The 24,734-nt window shown below is 38.8% G+C and overlaps 1 protein-coding gene across 1 annotated transcript in view; it reads right to left on the bottom strand.

Annotated features, from left to right (window-relative positions):
* The window catches only part of inppl1b (inositol polyphosphate phosphatase-like 1b), a 148,134-nt gene that overhangs the window by 29,381 nt on the left and 94,019 nt on the right, over window positions 1–24,734 (bottom strand). Inside the window, exons 19-23 of the mRNA XM_061930597.2 lie at window positions 22,333–22,414; window positions 22,181–22,270; window positions 20,434–20,547; window positions 13,794–13,882; window positions 13,631–13,718 (exon numbers count right to left, since the gene is read on the bottom strand). Of these exons, the coding sequence (XP_061786581.1) occupies window positions 13,631–13,718; window positions 13,794–13,882; window positions 20,434–20,547; window positions 22,181–22,270; window positions 22,333–22,414 (463 nt within the window). The remainder of the gene's footprint in view (window positions 1–13,630; window positions 13,719–13,793; window positions 13,883–20,433; window positions 20,548–22,180; window positions 22,271–22,332; window positions 22,415–24,734) is intronic.

Raw genomic sequence — 24,734 nt, 5'->3', positions numbered from 1 at the left:
GTATGGTGCTTGGACCTTTTTTATAACGTCCACATAGTTCAGTGAGCAGGGAGTTGTGGAACTTTGAAGAATGTCCCATTTATTTCAATGGGACTTTCGGGAAAAGCGAGAATTTTTTTGAAAATGGTAAAAAAAAAAACTTGAATGGTCTGAATGAGTTGAAATGGTTGGTGTTGGAATTTTTCAAATCGGTAGAGAAATGTTGAAGTAGTAACATGTTGAATTGACAAATGGTATTACGGAATTCCTGGAATTTCGGGCAAACCGGCAATTTTTCCAGTTTTGTCCTGATTAAGAGGAATGTTTTGACGGTGGAACGGTTGAAATGCGTTGAAAAATGTGGAAGGAGTAGTCGCCAGAAAAAAAGGTGGAAATAGGGCTTTGGAAAACCAGGAATTCTGGAAAATCCTGGAATTTTTTTGAACTTGGAAAAAAAGGTAGTTTTAATTTCCAGGATGGTGGAATGGGTTGAAGGTGGAATGGTTTGGATCGGTTAAAAAATTTGAAAATGGTGAAAGTTTGAAAAATGGCCAATTCATTTTGAATGGAAAAATGTCCCGGAAAACCTGGAATTCTGGGAAATCTGGGAATTTATGGAATTTGTCAAGGCAAAGCCCGCGATTCCCAATTTGAAGTTGGAGCGCTTTGAATCAGGTGAAAATGTGAAAGGTAGAGAGCGCCAAAATCTGGAGGAGAAGAAAAAGAATAAGTTGTAGTGGATTTAAATGGGTGTCATTTTAAATTGTGTATGGTGCTTGGACCTTTTTTATAACGTCCACATAGTTCAGTGAGCAGGGAGTTGTGGAAATTTAAAGAATGTCCCATTTATTTCAATGGGAATTTCGGGAAAAGCGGGAATTTTTGGGAAAATGATAAAAAAAAAACGTGAATGGTCTGAATGAGTTGAAATGGTTGGTGTTGGAATTTTTCAAATCGGTCGAGAAATGTTGAAGTAGTAACATGTTGAATTGAGAAATGGTATGACGGAATTCCTGGATTTTCAGGCAAACCGGCAATTTTTCCAGATTTGTCCTGATTAAGAGGAATGTTTTGATGGTGGAACGGTTAAAATGCGTTGAAAAATGTGGAAGGAGTAGTCGCCAGAAAAAAGGGTGGAAATAGGGCTTTGGAAAACCAGGAATTCTGGAAAATTCTGGAATTGTTTTGAACTTGGAAAAAAGGTAGTTTAAATTTCCAGGTTGGTGGAATGTGTTGAAGGTGGAATGGTTTGGGTCGGTTAAAAAATGTGAAAATGGTGAAAGTTTGAAAAATGGCCAATTCATTTTGAATGGAAAAATGTCCCGGAACACATGGAATTCTGGGAAATCTGGGAATTTTTGTGAATTTGTCAAGGAAAAGACCGCGATTCCCGAATACGCTGAACAGTTTGACGTTGGAACGCTTTGAATCGGGTGAAAAATGTGGAAGGTAGAGCGCGCCAAAATCTGGAGAAGAAGAAAAATAATAAGTTGTAGTGGATTTAAAAGGGTGTAGTTTTAAATTGTGTATGGTGCTTGGACCTTTTTTATAAAGTCCACATAGTTCAGTGAGCAGGGAGTTGTGGAACGTTGAAGAATGTCCCATTTATTTCAATGGGAATTTCGGGAAAAGCGGGAATTTTTTGGAAAATGGTAAAAAAAAATCTTGAATGGTCTGAATGAGTTGAAATGGTTGGTGTTGGAATTTTTCAAATCGGTCGAGAAATGTTGAAGTAGTAACATGTTGAATTGAGAAATAGTATTACGGAATTCCTGGAATTTCGGGCAAACCGGCAATTTTTCCAGTTTTCTCCTGATTAAGAGGAATGTTTGACGGTGGAACGGTTGAAATACGTTGAAAAATGTGGAAGGAGTAGTCGCCAGAAAAAAGGGTAGAAATAGGGCTTTGGAAAACCAGGAATTCTGGAAAATCCAGGAATTTTTTTGAACTTGGAAAAAATTTAGTTTTAATTTCCAGGATGGTGGAATGAGTTGAAGGTGGAATGATTTGAAACGGTTGAAAAATGTGAAAATGGTGAAAGTTTGAAAAATGGCCAATTCATTTTGAATGGAAAAATGTCTCGGAAAACCTGGAATTCTGGGAAATCTGGGAATTTGTCAAGGGAAAGCCCACAATTCCCGAATAGGCTGAACAGTTTGACGTTGGAACGCTTTGAATCGGGTGAAAAATGTGAAAGGTAGAGCGCGCCAAAATCTGGAGAAGAAGAAAAATAATGAGTTGTAGTGGATTTAAATGGGTGTAGTTTTAAATTGTGTATGGTGCTTGGACCTTTTTTATAACGTCCACATAGTTCAGTGAGCATGGAGTTGTGGAACTTTGAAGAATGTCCCATTTATTTCAATGGGAATTTCGGGAAAAGCGGGAATTTTTTTGAAAATGGTAAAAACAAACTTGAGTTGAAACGGTTCATGTTGGAATTTTTCAAATCGGTCGAGAAATGTTGAAGTAGTTACATGTTGAATTGAAAAATGGTATTACGGAATTCCTGGAATTTCGGGCAAACCGGCAATTTTTCCAGTTTTGTCCTGATTGAGAGGAATGTTTTGACGGTGGAACGGTTAAAATGCGTTGAAAAATGTGGAAGGAGTAGTCGCCTGAAAAAAGGGTGGAAATAGAGCTTTGGAAAACCAGGAATTCTGGAAAATCCAGGAATTTTTTTGAACTTGTAAAAAAAAGTAGTTTAAATTTCCAGGATGGTGGAATGTGTTGAAGGTGGAATGGTTTGAATAGGTTGAAAAATGTGGAAAAGGTGGACGTTAGAAAAATGGCCAATTCATTTTGAATGGAAAATTTTATGTCCCGAAAAACCTGGAATTCTGGGAAATCTTGGAATTTTTGTGAATTTGTCAAGGGAAAGCCCGCGATTCCAGAATAGACTGAACAGTTTGACGTTGGAACGCTTTGAATCGGGTGAAAAATGTGGAAGGTAGAGCGTGCAGCAATCTTGAAAAGAAGAAAAATAATAAGTTGTAGTGGATTTAAATGGGTGTAGTTTTAAATTGTGTATGGTGCTTGGACCTTTTTTATAAAGTCCACATAGTTCAGTGAGCAGGGAGTTGTGGAACTTTGAAGAATGTCCCATTTATTTCAATGGGACTTTCGGGAAAAGCGAGAATTTTTTTGAAAATGGTAAAAAAAAAAACTTGAATGGTCTGAATGAGTTGAAATGGTTGGTGTTGGAATTTTTCAAATCGGTCGAGAAATGTTGAAGTAGTAACATGTTGAATTGACAAATGGTATTACGGAATTCCTGGAATTTCGGGCAAACCGGCAATTTTTCCAGTTTTGTCCTGATTAAGAGGAATGTTTTGACGGTGGAACGGTTGAAATGCGTTGAAAAATGTGGAAGGAGTAGTCGCCAGAAAAAAGGGTGGAAATAGGGCTTTGGAAAACCAGGAATTCTGGAAAATCCTGGAATTTTTTTGAACTTGGAAAAAAAGGTAGTTTTAATTTCCAGGATGGTGGAATGGGTTGGTGGAATGGTTTGGATCGGTTAAAAAATGTGAAAATGGTGAAAGTTTGAGAAATGGCCAATTCATTTTGAATGGAAAAATGTCCCGGAAAACCTGGAATTCTGGGAAATCTGGGAATTTATGGAATTTGTCAAGGCAAAGCCCGCGATTCCCAATTTGAAGTTGGAACGCTTTGAATCGGGTGAAAAATGTGAAAGGTAGAGCGCGCCAAAATCTGGAGGAGAAGAAAAATAATAAGTTGTAGTGGATTTAAATGGGTGTCATTTTAAATTGTGTATGGTGCTTGGACCTTTTTTATAACGTCCACATAGTTCAGTGAGCAGGGAGTTGTGGAAATTTGAAGAATGTCCCATTTATTTCAATGGGAATTTCGGGAAAAGCGGGAATTTTTGGGAAAATGATAAAAAAAAAAACTTGAATGGTCTGAATGAGTTGAAATGGTTGGTGTTGGAATTTTTCAAATCGGTCGAGAAATGTTGAAGTGGTAACATGTTGAATTGAGAAATGGTATGACGGAATTCCTGGATTTTCAGGCAAACCGGCAATTTTTCCAGATTTGTCCTGATTAAGAGGAATGTTTTGATGGTGGAACGGTTAAAATGCGTTGAAAAATGTGGAAGGAGTAGTCGCCAGAAAAAAGGGTGGAAATAGGGCTTTGGAAAACCAGGAATTCTGGAAAATTCTGGAATTGTTTTGAACTTGGAAAAAAGGTAGTTTAAATTTCCAGGTTGGTGGAATGTGTTGAAGGTGGAATGGTTTGGGTCGGTTAAAAAATGTGAAAATGGTGAAAGTTTGAAAAATGGCCAATTCATTTTGAATGGAAAAATGTCCCGGAACACATGGAATTCTGGGAAATCTGGGAATTTTTGTGAATTTGTCAAGGAAAAGACCGCGATTCCCGAATACGCTGAACAGTTTGACGTTGGAACGCTTTGAATCGGGTGAAAAATGTGGAAGGTAGAGCGCGCCAAAATCTGGAGAAGAAGAAAAATAATAAGTTGTAGTGGATTTAAAAGGGTGTAGTTTTAAATTGTGTATGGTGCTTGGACCTTTTTTATAACGTCCACATAGTTCAGTGAGCAGGGAGTTGTGGAACGTTGAAGAATGTCCCATTTATTTCAATGGGAATTTCGGGAAAAGCGGGAATTTTTTGGAAAATGGTAAAAAAAAATCTTGAATGGTCTGAATGAGTTGAAATGGTTGGTATTGGAATTTTTCAAATCGGTCGAGAAATGTTGAAGTAGTAACATGTTGAATTGAGAAATAGTATTACGGAATTCCTGGAATTTCGGGCAAACCGGCAATTTTTCCAGTTTTCTCCTGATTAAGAGGAATGTTTGACGGTGGAACGGTTGAAATACGTTGAAAAATGTGGAAGGAGTAGTCGCCAGAAAAAAGGGTAGAAATAGGGCTTTGGAAAACCAGGAATTCTGGAAAATCCAGGAATTTTTTTGAACTTGGAAAAAAGATAGTTTAAATTTCCAAGATGGTGAAATGTGTTGAAGGTGGAATGTTTTGGATCGGTTAAAAAATGTGAAAATGGTGAAAGTTTGAAAAATGGCCAATTAATTTTGAATGGAAAAATGTCCCGGAACACATGGAATTCTGGGAAATCTGGGAATTTTTGTGAATTTGTCAAGGGAAAGCCCGCGATTCCCGAATAGGCTGAACAGTTTGACGTTGGAACGCTTTGAATCGGGTGAAAAATGTGGAAGGTAGAGCGCGCCAAAATCTGGAGAAGAAAAATAATAAGTTGTAGTGGATTTAAAAGGGTGTAGTTTTAAATTGTGTATGGTGCTTGGACCTTTTTTATAACGTCCACATAGTTCAGTGAGCAGGGAATTGTGGAACTTTGAAGAATGTCCCATTTATTTCAATGGGAATTTTGGGAAAAGCGGGAATTTTTTGGAAAATGGTAAAAAAAACAAAAACTTGAATGGTCTGAATGAGTTGAAATGGTTGGTGTTGGAATTTTTCAAATCGGTCGAGAAATGTTGAAGTAGTTACATGTTGAATTGACAAATGGTATTACGGAATTCCTGGAATTTCGGGCAAACCGGCAATTTTTCCTAGTTTTTCCTGATTAAGAGGAATGTTTTGACGGTGGAACGGTTGAAATGCGTTGAAAAATGTGGAAGGAGTAGTCGCCAGAAAAAAGGGTAGAAATAGGGCTTTGGAAAACCAGGAATTCTGGAAAATCCTGGCAATTTTTTGAACTTGGAAAAAAGGTAGTTTAAATTTCCAGGATGGTGGAATGAGTTGAAGGTGGAATGATTTGAATCGGTTGAAAAATGTGAAAATGGTGAAAGTTTGAAAAATGGCCAATTCATTTTGAATGGAAAAATGTCTCGGAAAACCTGGAATTCTGGGAAATCTGGGAATTTATGGAATTTGTCAAGGGAAAGCCTGCGATTCCCAGTTTGAAGTTGGAACGCTTTGAATCAGGTGAAAAATGTGAAAGGTAGAGAGCGTCAAAATCTGGAGGAGAAGAAAAAGAATAAGTTGTAGTGGATTTAAATGGGTGTCATTTTAAATTGTGTATGTTTTGTAATGTCCACATAGTTGAGTGAGCAGGTTGTGTGTTGACTTTGTGTTGGTTAGTGTTTATTTAGCGGGGAAAGGTTGTTTGGATCGGGTGATACGAAGCTTCAATATAAAACCCATTGAGCAAAATGACTTGAATTGACCACAAGGTGGCGGTTTGTTGGCAACAATCTCACTCAAATGTTCTTCTAATTAGACTGGAATTAGGCCAGACTGGCGATGCTGGCCACCTATGGCCCGTACTTTTGGACACCCTGATATAAACATGTGTTCCGTTCAGATTGGCTGGCTGCCTTGGCGGAGGCAGTTTTTGTTGATGTTGGTGATCTTAAGGATGATGACAGGTGTGGTGGTGTTCCTGACAGATATTGGAATGCACGCTTGGGTGTTGTCGATATTCACATTCACCCACTTTGATTGCACAATGTTGGCACCGCGTCTTGTCCTCTGTTAGTAGCTGCACAAAATCCCATTCTTCATGCCAACAGACTCTTGTTTTTACCTCTGTGTTACATGGCCTTTCCTTTTAACAACACTCAGTAAACGTTTGGGAACTGAGGAGACACATTTTTGAAGTGGAATTATTTCCACTTCAACATTTCTCCGTTGTGCTATTTTAGGCTTCATAATGCGCCACACATTTTCAATGGGAGACAGGTCTGGACTACAGGCAGGCCAGTCTAGTACCCGCACTCTTCTACAATGAAGCCACACTGTTGTAACACGTGTCTTGGCATTGTCTTGCTAGAAATAAGCAGGGGCGTCCATGATAGCGTTGCTTGGATGGCAACATGTGTTGCTCCAAAACCTGTATGTACCTTTCAGCATTATTGGTGCCTTCACAGATGTGTAAGTTACCCATGCCTTGGGCACTAATACACCCCCATACCATCACAGATGCTGGCTTTTACACTTTGCGCCTAGAACAATCCGGATGGTTCTTTTCCTCTTTGGTCCGGAGGACACAACGGCCACTGTTTCCAAAAAACAATTTGAAATGTAGACTCGTCAGACCACGGAACACTTTTCCACTTTGCATCAGTCCATCTTAAATGAGCAGTGAAGCTGGCAGCGTTTCTGGGTGTTGTTGATAAATGGCTTTCGTTTTGCATAGCAGAGTTTTAACTTTCACTTACAGATGTAGCGACCAACTGTAGTTACTGACAGTGGTTTTCTGAAGTGTTCCTGAGCTCACGTGGTGATATCCTTTACACACTGATGTCGCTTTTTGATGCAGTATCGCCTGAGGGATCAAACGTCTGTAATATCATGGCTTACGTGCAGTGATTTCTCCAGATTCTCAGAACCTTTTGATGATATTACAGACCGTAGACGGTGAAACCCCTAAATTCCTTGCAATAGCTCGTTGAGAAATGTTGTTCTTAAACCATTTGCTCACGCATTTGTTGACAAAGTGGTGACCCTCGCTCCATCCTTGTTTGTGAATGACTGAGCATTTCATGGAAGCTGCTTCTATACCCAATCATGGCACCCACCTGTTCCCAATGAGCCTGTTCACCTGTGGGATGTTCCAAATAAGTGCTTGATGAGCATTCCTCAACTTTCTCAGTCTTTTTTGCCACTTGTGCCAGCTTTGTTGCAGGCATCAAATTCCAAATGAGCTAAAATTTCAAAAAATAACAAAGTTTTCCAGTGTTAAGTATCTTGTCTTTGCAGTCTATTCAATTGAATATAAGTTGAAAAGGATTTGGGGTTTGTAAAATCCTGACTTCTTAGAGACCACCTGATTGTGGACTCTCCTCCACATCCTCCTCCTCCGCAATTGTTGCGGTAGTAGCCTTTTTGTTCCCTATGTTGTTTGATGTCTTTGAAGCTCGGAGGTTTGACGTGGTTAGGTTATCTTGCTGCATGTGAATAATAATTAGCAGGTGAAACCACCCTGATGTTATTTGTTAATATGTGGGGCTTGACAGCTATGTGTGTGTGTGTGTGTGTGTGTGTGTGTGTGTGCGGGGTGGTGAGTATGATATTAACTGTTAAATCAATCAATCATTAGACTCTACTTGATGTATTTTCTATCAAATAGTCTCATGGTTCCATGATGAGGGTGCAGATCGTGTGAACGTTGCACAATTCCCACATTTTTCAACCTAATCAAACCATTCACACACATTCAACTCATCCTGGACATTCAAACTAACACTTTCCCAAGTTCCAAACCAAATTCCAGTTTACCTGGAAATGCAAACTCTTTAACATTCAAACCATTCCAACATTTAAACTATTCTTAGATTCATACTACATTCTGTCAGCATTTCACTTCAACTTCAACATTGGAGCATTCACACGCAATTCCTTCAACAACACCCGTGAAACCCTTGAAAACCCGTCTGACCGGAACTGTCTAATAACTAAAGTTCCGTGGGTGAATTATGTAAACCCACTACACTGGTAGTTTTTAATGCTTCCATAGCGAGATATAAGTAAGAACTTTACACTACTTTATATTAGAAATGGCAACAGCGGAGGGGGAATGTCCCAGAACAAGAAGATACTACGTTTCTATTTGTTTCAGACATGTTTAACAAGTGACATTAAGGAACAACAAGTGGTAACTAGGGGACTCCCATTACCAGATTTCCCAAAATTACCAGTTTTCCGAGACATTTTTCCCATTTGAAATAAATTGGCCATTTTTCAAACTTCCATCATTTCCACATTTTTCAACCAATTCAAACCATTCCACCTTCAACATATTCCACCATTCTGGAAACTTAAAGTACTCATTTTCCAACTTCAAAAAAATTCCGGAATTTTCCAGAATCCCTGGTTTTCCAAAGCCCTATTTCCAACCTTTTTTCTGGCGACTATTCCTTCCACATTTTTCAACCCACTTTAACCGTTCTACCGTCAAAACATTCCTCTTAATCAGGAAAAAAAAAAAGGTTTTTTTTTAACTGGAAAAATTTCAGGTTTTCACCAAATTCCAAGAATTCCGTAATACCATTTCTCAATTCAACATGCTACGACTTCAATATTTCTTGACCGATTTGAATAATTCCAACCCCAACCAAGGTGTTTACCATTTTCTAAAACATTCCCCAAGTTTTTGGAAAACTAACATTGAAATCAATGGGACATTCTTCAAAGTTCCACAACTCCCACATTTTTCATCTGTTCCAACTTCAAAATATTCAGCCTGTTTGGGAATTGTGTGCTCTACTTCAACAATTCTACAAAAAATTCCCAGATTTCCCAGAATTCACAGTTTTCCGAGACATTTTTCCCATTTAAAATAAATTGGCCATTTTTCAAACTTCCACCATTTCCACATTTTTCAACCGATTCAAACCATTCCACCTTCAACATATTCCACCATTCTGGAAACTTAAAGTACTCATTTTCCAACTTCAAAAAAATTCTGTGATTTTCCAGAATTCCTGGTTTTCCAAAGCCCTATTTCCACCCTTTTTTTCTGGCAACTACTCCTTCCACATTTTTCAACCTACTTCAACCGTTCTACCGTCAAAACATTCCTCTTAATCTTAAACTTAAAAGTTTTTTTAACTGGAAAAATGTCAAGTTTTCCCAAAATTCCAGGAATTCCGTAATACCATTTCTCAATTCAACATGTTACTACTTCAACATTTCTTGACCGATTCGAAAAATTCCAACACCAACCATTTCAACTCATTCAGACCATTCAAGGTGTTAACCATTTTCTAAGAAATTCCCAAATTTTGGGAACATTCCCATTGAAATCAATGGGATATTCTTCAAAGTTCCACAACTCCCACATTTGTCATCTGTTCCAACTTCAAAATATTCAGCCTGTTTGGGAATTGTGTGCTCTACTTCAACAATTCTACAAAAAATTCCCAGATTTCCCAGAATTCACAGTTTTCCGAGACATTTTTCCCATTTAAAATAAATTGGCCATTTTTCATACTTCCAACATTTGCACAGTTTTCAATCGATTCAAACCATTCCACCTTCAATATATTCCACCATTCTGGATATTCAAAGTACCCATTTTCCAAGTTCAAAAAAATTCTGTGATTTTCCAGAATTCCTGGTTTTCCAAAGCCCTATTTCCACCCTTTTTTCTGGCAACTACTCCTTCCACATTTTTCAACCTACTTCAACCGTTCCACCGTCAAAACATTCCTCTTAATCTTAAACTTAAAAGTTTTTTTAACTGGAAAAATGTCAAGTTTTCCCAAAATTCCAGGAATTCCGTAATACCATTTCTCAATTCAACATGTTACTACTTCAACATTTCTTGACCGATTCGAAAAATTCCAACACCAACCATTTCAACTCATTCAGACCATTCAAGGTGTTAACCATTTTCTAAGAAATTCCCAAATTTTGGGAAAATTCCCATTGAAATCAATGGGACATTCTTCAAAGTTCCACAACTCCTACATTTTTCATCTGTTCCAACTTCAAAATATTCAGCCTGTTTGGGAATTGTGTGCTCTACTTCAACAATTCTAAAAAAAATTCCCAGATTTCCCAGAATTCCCAGTTTTCCGAGACATTTTTCCCATTTAAAATAAATTAGCCATTTTTCAAACTTCCACCATTTCCACATTTTTCAACCGATTCAAACCATTCCACCTTCAACATATTCCACCATTCTGGAAACTTAAAGTACTCATTTTCCAAGTTCAAAAAAATTCCGGAATTTTCCAGAATCCCTGGTTTTCCAAAGCCCTATTTCCACCCTTTTTTCTGGCGACTATTCCTTCAACATTTTTCAACCCACTTTAACCGTTCTACCGTTGAAAAATTCCTCTTAATCAGGACAAAAAACAACGGGTTTTTTTAACTGGAAAAATTTCAGGTTTTCCCGAAATTCCAAGAATTCCGTAATACCATTTCTCAATTCAACATGTTACGACTTCAACATTTCTTGACCGATTTGAAAAATTCCAACACCAACCAAGGTGTTTACCATTTTCTAAAATATTCCCCAAGTTTTTGGAAAACTCCCATTGAAATCAATGGGACATTCTGCAAAGTTCCACCTATCCCACATTTTTCATCTGTTCCAACTTCAAAATATTCAGCCTGTTTGGGAATTGTGTGCTCTACTTCAACAATTCTAAAAAAAATTCCCAGATTTCCCAGAATTCACAGTTTTCCGAGACATTTTTCCCATTTAAAATAAATTGGCCATTTTTCAAACTTCCACCATTTCCACATTTTCCAACCGATTCAAACCATTCCACCTTCAACATATTCCACCATTCTGGAAACTTAAAGTACTCATTTTCCAACTTCAAAAAAATTCTGTGATTTTCCAGAATTCCTGGTTTTCCAAAGCCCTATTTCCACCCTTTTTTCTGGCAACTACTCCTTCCACATTTTCCAACCTACTTCAACCGTTCCACCGTCAAAACATTTCTCTTAATCTTAAACTTAAAAGTTTTTTTAACTGGAAAAATGTCAAGTTTTCCCAAAATTCCAGGAATTCCGTAATACCATTTCTCAATTCAACATGTTACTACTTCAACATTTCTTGACCGATTCAAAAAATTCCAACACCAACCATTTCAACTCATTCAGACCATTCAAGGTGTTAACCATTTTCTAAGAAATTCCCAAATTTTGGGAACATTCCCATTGAAATCAATGGGATATTCTTCAAAGTTCCAAAACTCCCACATTTGTCATCTGTTCCAACTTCAAAATATTCAGCCTGTTTGGGAATTGCGTGCTCTACTTCAACAATTCTAAAAAAAATTCCCAGATTTCCCAGAATTCACAGTTTTCCGAGACATTTTTCCCATTTAAAATAAATTGACCATTTTTCAAACTTCCACCATTTCCACATGTTTCAACTGATTCAAACCATTCCACCTTCAACATATTCCACCATTCTGGAAACTTAAAGTACTCATTTTCCAACTTCAAAAAAATTCTGTGATTTTCCAGAATTCCTGGTTTTCCAAAGCCCTATTTCCACCCTTTTTTCTGGCAACTACTCCTTCCACATTTTTCAACCTACTTCAACCGTTCCACCGTCAAAACATTCCTCTTAAAAAGGACAAAAAATTTAAGTTTTTTTTTTAACTGGAAAAATTTCATGTTTTCCCGAAATTCCAGGAATTCCTTAATACCATTTCTCAATTCAACATGTTACTACTTCAACATTTCTTGACTGATTTTAAAAATTCCAACACCAACCATTTCAACTTATTCAGACCATTCAAGGTGTTTACCATTTTCTAAAAAAAAAATCCCAGAATTGTGTGCTCTAAATCCCGGATTTCCCAGAATTGTTTTTTTTTCTTTCATTTTCCCCATTCAAAATTAATTGTACATTTTTCAAACTTCGACAATTCCCACATTCTTCAACCCATTCAACCCATTCAAACCATTCCACGTTCAACACTTTCAACTCATCCTGGACATTCAAACTATAATTTTTCCACGTTTAACAAATTTCCAGGAATTCCTGTTTGGGATTTTTTTTTTTAATTCTATTTCCACCCTTTTTTGTTTAACTACTCCTTTTCCTTTTTTCCATCCCATTTCAACTGTTCCACTGTCAAAACATTCCTCTTAGTCAGGACAAAAAACTAGTTGGTTTAGGAATTAGAAAAATTCCCAGATTTTTTCCCGAAATTCCATAATACAATTTCTCAATTAAAAAACTGTTACTACTTCAACATTTTTTGACCGATTTAAACACTTCCAACACCAACCAATTCAGCTCATTCAGGACATTCATGCTCCTAATCATTTTCAAAAAAATCCCCCTTTTCCCAAAATTCCCAAATTTCCAGGAAGTTCCCATTGAAATGAATGGGACATTTTTCCAAGTTGCACAATTCCCACATTCTTCAACCCATTCAAACCATTCCACGTTCAACACTTTCAACTCATCCTGGACATTCAATCTATAATTTTTCCACGTTTAACAAATATCCAGGAATTCCTGTTTGGGTTTTTTTTTTAATCCTATTTCCACCCTTTTTTGTTTAACTACTCCTTTTCCTTTTTTCCATCTCATTTCAACCGTTCCACTGTCAAAACATTCCTCTTAGTAAGGACAAAAAAACTAGTTGGTTTAGGAAGTAGAAAAATTCCCGGACTTTTTCCCGAAATTCCATAATACAATTTCTCAATTAAAAAACTGTTACTACTTCAACATTTTTTGACCGATTTAAACACTTCCAACACCAACCAATTCAGATCATTCAGGACATTCATGCTCCTAATCATTTTCCAAAAAAATCCCCCTTTTCCCAAAATTCCCAAATTTCCAGGAAGTTCCCATTGAAATGAATGGGACATTTTTCCAAGTTGCACAATTCCCACATTTTTCAACCTATTCAAACCATTCTAACATCAACACATTCCACTCATCCTGGACATTCAAACTAACACTTTCCCAAGTTCCAAACCAAATTCTGGTTTTCCTGGAAATTCAAACTCTTCAACATTCAAACTATTCTTACATTCATACTACATTCTGTCAGCATTTCACTTCAACTTCAGCGTTGGAGCATTCACACGCAATTCCTTCAGGAATTGCCTCTTCTAGTGCAGTATCATAATCATCCAGCAGGGGCAACGGCACGCTAAATAACCAAACAGGAACGTTCGGTACAAACGGCAACAACAAAAAAAGGACTCACCATACGACTCAAAGCCATCACATGACTTGACCGACAGGAGCAGATGCTGATCCTGCAGATAGTCCATGTCAGACTTGAGTGGCAGGAGCTAGGACAAAGAGACGTACGTTACAAGTTAGCGTGGTCGTTATTGTCCTCACATGACCGCCTGGGCGCCACTCACCTTCGGCAGCTGCTTGAAGGACCAGGCCAGTTTGAGGAAGCCGGGAACGTCGCAGCTTTGCGAGTCATTCTCGCTGGAGCGACGCATCTCTGGAAATGCACGAAGGACGTGAATCACCGCCTTCCATGGCGCCACATAATGCTTTATTCACCGTACTCAAAATCATTTCATTTTCTCAAAAATCGACAGTGCGTCTTATAACTCGGTGCGCCTTATGTACCGTATTTTCTGGACCATAGGGCGCACCGGAATATAAGGCGCACTGCCGATGAGCGGGTTTATTCAGGTCATTTAACACACAAAAGGAGCACTGGATTATAAGGCGCATTAAAGGGATCATATGAGGATTATTTTTCTAAATGTAAAAGACTTCCTTGTGGTCTACATCAGTGGTACTCAACCTTTTTTCAGTGATGTACCCCCTGTGAATTGTTTTTTAATTCAAGTACCTCCTAATCAGAGCAAAACATTTTTGGTTGAAAAAAAGAGATAAAGAAGTCAAATACAGCACTATGTCATCAGTTTCTGATTTATTAAATTGTATAACAGTGCAAAATATTGCTCATTTGTAGTGGTCTTTCTTGAACTATTTAGAAAAAAAGATATAAAAATAAATAAAAACTTGTTGAAAAATAAAGAAGTGATTCAATTATAAATACAGATTAGAAGTAATCATCAACTTAAAGGGGAACATTATCACCAGACCTATGTAAGCGTCAATATATACCTTCATGTTGCAGAAAAAAGACCTTTTTTTTTTTTAACCGATTTCCGAACTCTAAATGGGTGAATTTTGGCGAATTAAACGCCTTTCTAATATTCGCTCTCGGGAAGCAATCTGCCATTTTCTCAAACACCGAGTCAAATCAGCTCTGTTATTTTCCGTTTTTTCGACTGTTTTCCGTACCTTGGAGACATCATGCCTCGTCGGTGTGTTGTCGGAGGGTGTAACAACACCAACAGGGACGGATTCAAGTTGCACCAGTGGCCCAAAGATGCGAAAGTGGCAAGAAATTGGACGTTTGTTCCGCACACTTTACCGACGAAAGCTATGCTACGACAGAGATGGCAAGAATGTGTGGATATCCTGCGACACTCAAAGCAGATGCATTTACAACGATAAAGTCAAAGAAATCTGCCGCCAGACCCCCATTGAATCTGCCGGAGTGTGTGAGCAATTCAGGGACAAAGGACCTCGGTAGCACGGCAAGCAATGGCGGCAGTTTGTTCCCGCAGACGAGCCAGCTAAACCCCCTGGATGTCTTGGCTCACACCGTCCCTTATGCCACCGAAGATGATCAAGAGAAGAATATCGACCCTAGCTTCCCTGGCCTGCTGACATCAACTCCAAAACTGGACAGATCAGCTTTCAGGAAAAGAGAGCGGATGAGGGTATGTCTACAGAATATATTAATTGATGAAAATTGGGCTGTCTGTCCTCTCAAAGTGCATGTTGTTGCCAAATGTATTTCATATGCTGTAAACCTAGTTCATAGTTGTTAGTTTCCTTTAATGCCAAACAAACACATACCAATCGTTGGTTAGAAGGCGATCGCCAAATTCTTCCTCGCTTTCTCCCGTGTCGCTGGCTGCCGTGTCGTTTTCGTCGGTTTCGCTTGCATACGGTTCAAACCGATATGGCTCAATAGCTTCAGTTTCTTCTTCAATTTGGTTTTCGCTACCTGCCTCCACACTACAACCATCCGTTTCAATACATGCGTAATCTGTTGAATCGCTTAAGCCGCTAAAATCCGAGTCTGAATCCGAGCTAATGTCGCTATAGCTTGCTGTTCTTTCCGCCATGTTTGTTTGTATTCACTATGTGACGTCACAGGAAAATGGACGGGTGTTTATAACGATGGTTAAAATCAGTCACTTTGAAGCTTTTTTTAGGGATATTGCGTGATGGGTAAAATTTTGAAAAAAACTTCGAAAAATATAATAAGCCACTGGGAACTGATTTTTAATGGTTTTAACCCTTCTGAAATTGTGATAATGTTCCCCTTTAAAGTGCCCTCTTTGGAGATTGTAATAGAGATCCATCTGGATTCATGACTTAATTCTTAACATTTCTTCACAAAAATCTTTAACATCAATAATTATGGAACATGTCCACAAAAATCTAGCTGTCAACACTGAGTATTGCATTGTTGCATTGTTGCATTGTAATGAATGGAATAGCCTACTTGATTTGATGTTCAGTATATGAACTTACATTCATATTATGTTGAAGTATTATTCAATAAATATATTTATAAAGGATTTTTGAATTGTTGCTATTTTTAAAATATAAAAAAAAAAATCTCACGTACCCCTTGGCATACCTTCAAGTACCCCCAGGGGTACGCGTACCCCCATTTGAGAACCACTGGTCTACATAACATGTAATGGTGGTTCTTTGGTCAAAATGTTGCATAGATGATGTTTTACACATCATCTTAGTGTCCAAAGGCCCCAGGCCTATGGACACAACACCACTACACCCAAAGACAATGGGCATATACACAAACACACTCCCCACCCCCACCCCACGCCTTCACCACCGCTTGATTCCCCTTTGGGGTGATGGACGGCTATACCAGCAGGCCAGCCTCCAGGGCCCCAACTCCGCCCCCCCCCCCCTCTGTTGCGAGCATACTTGCCAACCTTGAGACCTCCGATTTCGGGAGGTGGGGGGTGGGGGCGTGGTCGGGGGTGGGGAGGGGCGTGGTTGGGGGCGTGGTTAAGAGGGGAGGAGTATATTGACAGCTAGAATTCACCAAGTCAAGTATTTCATACATATATATATATATATATATATATATATATATATATATATATATATATATATATATATATATATATATATATATATATATATATATATATCCTGAAAATATGCAAACAAAACTGTGTTTAGATAATTAATACTTCAAACTTGCATAAATAAATATTAAAGAATATAACATAATTTGGCTTCTGAGAGTTTCAAAATGTAATGAATAAAATGCTAAAGTTGTTGATAAACAAGCAATTATTTTAATAATTAAATATGGTCATTTTAAATGAATTATTATAATAATTTAAAATCAATTATTTCAAATATGTTTATTTTAATGTATAATTCTATGGCTGGATGTAATAAGGAGTCAGGAAAAAAATACAAATAAAAGTACAATTAATTTTGATGTTTTTAGCAAAATATAGTAAACATGTATTTAGTTGTTTTTTTTTTAAATTAATAAATATATTTATTTTTAGGTAAGATAAACATAATAATACAAGTTATCTCTAGTCTGGATGATTTAGTTCTTGTCACCCTGTTGTCCTCCCGTCATGAAAAAAGGCTGTCCTCACTCAGGTCCGCATGGAGCTGGAGGGGGCGTGGCTTCCAGCTCCGGCTGAAAATCGGGAGATTTTCGGGAGAATATTTGTCCCGGGAGGTTTTCGGGAGAGGCGCTGAATTTCGGGAGTCTCCTGGAAAATTTGGGAGGGTTGGCAAGTATGGTTGCAAGTTGTTGTGATTATATGTAACTTGTTTATGTGTGCTATGGCAAATGAGGTTTTTTCCCTTGGACTCAGTTTGGACCCCCTCCCGAGGGTCCAGCCTTTGACTGATATTTTTTACTCTTCCGCCCTTTCCCAATATCACCTTTTTCCCACCTTTTTTAAGGAGCGCCGTAAGTGGCTGATCTGTTGGCGGTCCTGTCTTGTCTCCCTGTAGCGTATGTCTGCTCTTAGTGGGACTGTGCCGGAAATGTAATTTCAGTTCTTATGTGTCTTGTACATGTTAAAGAACGGACAATAATAAAGCATCCTGAATCCTGAATCTTCAAGTCACGTTCTGACAGTCTCTTCAGGATGCGCCGTTTTGTGGGCGGTCTTATTTACGTGGCTCACCTTCAACAGCGTCTTCTCCCCCGTCATCTTTGTTGTAGCGGTGTAGCGTGCAAGGACGGGGGTGGAAGAAGTGTCAAAAGATGGCGCTAACTGTTTTAATGACATTCAGACTTTACTTCAATCAATAACGGAGCAGCATCTCCTCATCCGTGGCTCGATAGTGCATCAACAACACCCGTGAAACCCGTGAAAACCAGTCTGACTGGAACTCTCTAATAACTAAAGTTCTGTGGGTGAATATTGTCAACTCACTACACCGGTATGTTTTAGCGCTTCCATAGCGAGATATAAGTAAGAACTTTACACTATTTTATATTAGAAATGGTAACAGTGGCGGATGAATGTCCCATAACAAGAAGATAGAGAAAAAGAAGAAGTTTATCGACTACCGTGGTGGACGTGCGCAAATTTTCAGGACTTATGCAGATCTCAAATACAGATCAGCAAGTACCAGAAGGTAAGAAAAGTTGGTTTTGTATAATATTGTGAAATAAAACGCCAGATAATATGTCTGCTAATGGGTGCCATTTTGCGGTCCTTATACACACACCATAGTAATACTTGTATCTCTGACTACGGTAGCCACAATGGGTCGACAATCCATCAAGCGGTGCGGCTTCAAAGTCGTACTAAAACATTTTGACGGATTTTTGAGTGCTGTGTGTAATGTTCTATATTCTCAATGGAACATTTAAAGTTTTGGTGTTGTTTACTGGCGTCATATTGCAGTCTAAATGGTAAATGGGTTATACTTGTATAGCGCTTTTCTACCTTCAAGGTACTCAAAGCGTTTTGACTCTATTTCCACATTCACCCATTCACACACACATTCACACACTGATGACGGGAGCTGCCATGCAAGGCCCTAACCACGACCCATCAGGAGCAAGGGTGAAGTGTCTTGCTTAAGGACACAATGGACGTGACGAGGTTGGTAGAAGGTGGGGATCGAACCAGGAACCCCCAGGTTGCTGGCACGGCCACTCCCCCAAATGCACCACGCCGTCCCCATACGTCTACACATATCTCTTATGTGTGACTGCCATCTACTGGTCACACTTATCATTACACCATGTACCAAATGAAATTGCTTCGAGGTCGGTAAGCACAACCAGAATTATTCCGTACATTAGGCGCACCGCGTTATAAGGCGCACTGTCGATTTTTGAGAAAATGAAAGGATTTTAAGTGTGCCTCATAGTCCGAAAAATACGGTATGTATCAATTCTGGCTGTGCTCACTGACCTCGAACCAATTTTATGTAGTACACGGTGTAATGGCAGTCACACATAAAATTTACGTGTGGACTGCAGGTTGACACCTGTTCAGTAAATGACGCTAGCAAGTAGGCGAGCAAGTTGATGTTTCATTGAGAATAAAGAACATTACACTTGGCGCTCAAAAATGTGTCGAAAAGCTACGACGTCGTACCGCTTCATGGATTGTGGGAGCATTAGGGCAGACGTACTGTGCTTCAACATGCGGGTATTATCATGGCGTGTGTGGTAATCAATCCATGAAGGCAGTGCGTAGATATTTATAAAACAATCTTGCCTTCCTTCATGCGTCCTCAAAACGAACGAGGTCACCAATTGGGACAACTGGCACCGGATTATCCATATATAGTATAAATCTACCCACAGGGACTTCTTTTGCGTGAGTCCGCCATTGTAGTCTATAAATGTTCTCTATCCTCTTGTTTGGGGGCAGACTGGCGCTGTTGCCATTTCTATTACAAAGTAGCGTACGGTGCTAACTTACATCTGTCAGTAAACTCGCTATGGAATAGCTAAAAACTACAACAAAAGACGGTAGGAGAAGACGCTGTCACACATAAATAAGGCGCATTCTGAAGAGACGGTCAGAAAGCAGCTGTAAAAGGTATGTAAAACATCATCAATGCAAAATTTTGAGCAAAGAACGAACATTACATGTTATGTACACCACAAGGAAGTGTTTTAAATGCAAGAAAAAAAAACATAAAATGATCCCTTTAACGCGCCTTATAATCGGTGCGCCTTACACTGCAAAAACTGAAATCTAAGTAAGATTAAATATCTCAAATAAGGGTGATATTTGCTTATTTTCTGCATGATTAGATAATTCTTCTCACTATGCAGATTTTATGTTAGAGTGTTTTACTTGTTTTAAGGGTTTTGGTCCTAAATGATCTCAGTAAAATATTACAGCTTGTAGCTGAGGTTTTATGACCTATATTGAGTAAAACATGCGTGAAACTAGAATATAAAGTGTTGCAAAGCTGTGTCATCAACACTCACGAGTATAAAACTACTTTTTTAAAGTAGTAATTTCTTACTTCAAGCATGAAAAAAAAAATCATGATGCCGAGCACATATCATTATGTCAAGATAATGGCACTAGCATTTACTTCATTTAAGAATATTTTTCAACATATTGAGCAAAACGGTCTCTTTTTTTTCTACCAAGAAAAGTGCACTTGTTATTAGTGAGAATATACTTATTTTAAGGTATTTTTGGGTTCATTGAGGTTAGCTCATTTTACTTGTTTTGGAAAGTCTTGACAAGCCGAATTTTCTTGTTCTATTGGCAGATAATTTTGCTTAGTTCAAATAAAATACTCCTAATTTTTTCAATTTTTTGTTTTTGTTTTTGAACACTGACTTTCTGCAGTGTATGTATGAAAATAGACCCGTTCATCGACAGTGCACCTTATAATCCTGGTCCGAAAAATACGGTACAAAGGCTTTGATGGTATATTTTCAACAAGATTGTACTGTACCTTCAAGGCAAGTGGAAGAGAAGTCAATGAAGAAGCGTTCCTTGCTCGCCGTCTTCACAATGGCCTCGATGCCTTCAAGTTCGATCCAGGCCTTCTCCACGCCTGAGCATGGATCTGTTTGACATGAGACCGGTCACATGGCCGTGTGTACGTACAGTCGTGGTCAAAAGTTGACATACACTTGTAAAGGACATAATGTCATGGATGTCTTGAGTTTCTAATCATTTCTACAACTCTTATTTGTTTGTGATGTAGTGATTGGAGCACATACTTGTTGGTCACAAAAAACATTCATGAAGTTTGGTTCTTTTATGAATTTATTATGGGTCTACTGAAAATGTGAGCAAATCTGTTGGGTCAAAAAGTATACATACAGCAATGTTAATATTTGCTTACATGTCCCTTGGCAAGTTTCACTGCAATAAGGCGCTTTTGGTAGCCATCCAAAGCTTCTGCTTGAATTTTTGACCACTCCTCTTGACAAAATTGGTGCAGTTCAGCTAAATGTGTTGGTTTTCTGACATGGACTTGTTTCTTCAGCATTGTCCACAAGTTTAAGTCAGGACTTTGGGAAGGCCATTCTAAAACCTTCATTCTAGCCTGATTTAGCCATTCCTTTACCACTTTTGACGTGTGTTTTGGGTCATTGTCCTGTTGGAACACCCAACTGCGCCCAAGACCCAACCTCCGGGCTGATGATTTTAGGTTTTAGAGGTAATCCTCCTTTTTCATTGTCCCATTTACTCTCTGTAAAGCACCAGTTCCATTGGCAGCAAAACAGGCCCAGAGCATAATACTACCACCACCATGCTTGACGGTAGGCATGGTGTTCCTGGGATTAAAGGCCTCACCTTTTCTCCGCTAAACATATTGCTGGGTATTGTGGCCAAACAGCTCAATTTGTGTTTCATCTGACCACAGAACTTTCTTCCAGAAGGTCTTATGTCCATGTAATGTCAGATGAAACAAAATAGACCCATAATAAATTAATAAAATAACCAAACTTTATAAATTGTCATAATAATTGTATATAAGTTATCAGGTTGCCCTGCGTGAAGACAAAAGCTGTCTTTGATCTTATCAAGCAAAAGGCGGACGGCTTGTAAACCTCCACTGTGTGCGATGGAATGCGCCGTAGAGGTGTCGGTTTCTCAGATCTTGGACAACCCACATAAGGTTATGTGGGCTCTGAACCAAGGATGTTGTTGTGGCTTGTGCAGCCCTTTGAGACACTTGTGATTTAAGGCTATATAAATAAACATTGATTGATTGATTGATTGACCTGAAATCTACAAGAAGACAGGGGGCAAACCTGACACCGCTCCAATCACCCTTTTGTTTGAACTGTTTATGACCTAATGCAGCATCTGTTTATGATCCCTCCCCTTAGAAGCAGCTGCAGCTATGTAATCAGGAAATGCCCAAATAAATGAGGAGGCGTGTGGAACCCTTTCCTCAGAGCGGCGGGGTGAAACTGTACGAGGGTGCAGGTCAACGCGCTCTCCTCATGAGTTAAATTTAATCCTGTCTCTGTTTGATTCCTTGCTTCTTGTCTTGTTTAATAGACAGTTCGGTGTTTGAACCTGACATGAATGTGTTTTGTGACAAACAAGTATGTGCTCCAATCACTCTATCACAAAAAAATAAGAGTTGTAGAAATGATTGGAAACTCAAGACAGCCATGGCATTATGTTCTTTACAAGTGTATGTCAACCTTTATAAGTATGAAAAGTCCTAAATTGCACACCTGCTTTGGCGCTGGACTGTGACGTCACACCCACTTGGAAGGTAGCAAAAACAGGCGAGTGATCGCTGGTGAAGATATCATCTGTGCAGCCTGGTCATAGACGGCTGTGTCAATTAAAACTCTCATTTTCATCTCTTCATTCAAAGTCTCACCGTACGCCGTGCAGAGAACATGCGTGTCCGGGTACGACTTCCACAAAATCCTGTCACACCACGACGGAACGTTGACCCGCACCTAAAATAATACAATTATTGAATTATTGGCTGCAAAAGATATTTCCAACCCGGTTGAAAATTGCAGTTTAGTCTGTGTGTGTCAATTGAGGGGCTATTTTTAGCCATTGTGGCAGCTGCTGGTTTTATGTTACACACAACAATACTTGAAGCAGAGTCACTAATACACATGGAATGTGTGTTAAGTCATCTTTCTACCGTAGTTACTTTCATAGTGCAGCACATGCTTTTAATTGCACCTTCTTATTTTAGCGGTGCCTCAGAATAAAGGGGCTAGACCGGGGGTGTCAAAGTCGTTTTCATTGAGGGTCACATCGCAGTTATGGTTGCCCTCAGAGGGCCGCTTTTAACATTTAGTAATATATGAATATACATGTATATATATATAACACAAAACCCAAAACCAGTGAAGTTGTCACATTGTGTAAATGGTACCGTATTTTTCGGAGTATAAGTCGCTCCGGAGTATAAGTCGCACCGGCCAAAAATGCATAATAAAGAAGGAAAAAAACATATATAAGTCGCACTGGCGCATAAGACGCATTTTTGGGGGAAATTTATTTGATAAAAGTCACGAATAGACATTTGAAAGGCAATTTAAAATAAATAAAGAATAGTGAACAACATGCTGAATAAGTGTACGTTATATGAGGCATAAATAACCAACTGGTATGTTAACGTAACATATTATGGTAAGAGTCATTCAAATAACTATAACATATAGAACATGCTATACAATCTGTCACTCCTAATCACTAAATCCCATGAAATCTTATACGTCTAGTCTCTTACGTGAATGAGCTAAATAATATTATTTGATATTTTACGGTAATGTGTGAATAATTTCACACATAAGTCGCTCCTGAGTATAAGTCGCACCCCCGGCCAAACTATGAAAAAAACTGCAACTTATAGTCCGAAAAATACGGTAAATAAAAACAGAATACAATGATTTACAAATCTTTTTAAACCTATATTCAATTGAATAAATGATAATGATAAATGATAAATGGGTTATACTTGTATAGCGCTTTTCTACCTTCAAGGTACTCAAAGCGCTTTGACAGTATTTCCACATTTACCCATTCACACACACATTCACACATAGACTACAAAGACAAAATATTTAATGTTCTAACTGTGAAACTTTGTTATTTTTTGCAAATATTAGCTCATTTGGAATTTGATGCCTGCAACAAGTTTAAAAAAAGCTGGCACTAGTAGCAAAAAAGACTGAGAAAGTTGAAGAAGGCTCATCAAACACTTATTTGGAACATCCCACAGGTGAACAGGCTAATTGTTGAACTAATTTGGTCCTCCTGGACCAGGGGTCGGCAACCCGCGGCTCCGGAGCCGCATGCGGCTCTTTGATCACTCTGATGCGGCTCAGCTGCATACTTGCCGATCCTCCCGATTTTCCTGGGAGATTTCCGAATTTTGGTACCTTTTGCAGAAAACTCCCGGGATTAATATTCACCGATTTACACCCTAGTAATAATAATAAGGGCGTGCTATGATGGTACAGCATTCAGCACCCTCTACAATCTGTACAAACAGCGTGCCAGCCCAGTCTTTTGTTGTATGCATCTTCTACTAACACACGCATGTGACAGCAAGGCATACTTGGTCAACAGCCACACAGGTTACACTGACGGTGGCCATATAAAACAACTTTAAGACTCTTACTAATAATGCGCCACACTTTGAACCAAAACCAAACAAGAATGACAAACACATTTCGGGAGAACATCTGCACCTTAACACAACATAAACACAACAGAACAAATACCCAGAATCCCATGCAGCCCTGACTCTTCCGGGCTACATTATACACCCCTGCCGACCCCTGTCCTGGACCATAGAGGAAAAGACCCATCCAGATTGTTCGAGGCGCAAAGTTGAAAAGCAAGCATCTGTGATGGTATGGGGGTGTATTAGAGACCAAGGCATGGGTAACTTACACATCTGTGAAGGCACCATTAATGCTGAAAGGTACATACAGGTTTTGGAGCAACATATGTTGCCATCCAAGCAACGTTATCATGGACGCCCCTGCTTATTTCAGCAAGACAATGCCAAGCCACGTGTTACAACAGCGTGGCTTCATAGTAAAAGAGTGCGGGTACTAGACTGGCCTGCCTGTAGTCCAGACCTGTCTCCCATTGAAAACGTGTGGTGCATTATGAAGCCTAAAATACCACAACGGAGACCCCGGACTTGAGCTGTACGTCAAGCAAGAATGGGAAAGAATTCCATCTGAAAAGCTTCAAAAATGTGTCTCCTCAGTTCCCAAATGTTTACTGAGTGTTGTTAAAAAGAAA

Source organism: Nerophis lumbriciformis, linkage group LG36, assembly GCF_033978685.3.
Source record: "Nerophis lumbriciformis linkage group LG36, RoL_Nlum_v2.1, whole genome shotgun sequence".
In the NCBI taxonomy this organism is placed as follows: domain Eukaryota; kingdom Metazoa; phylum Chordata; class Actinopteri; order Syngnathiformes; family Syngnathidae; genus Nerophis; species Nerophis lumbriciformis.
This window is presented reverse-complemented; position numbering and strand designations above follow the sequence as displayed.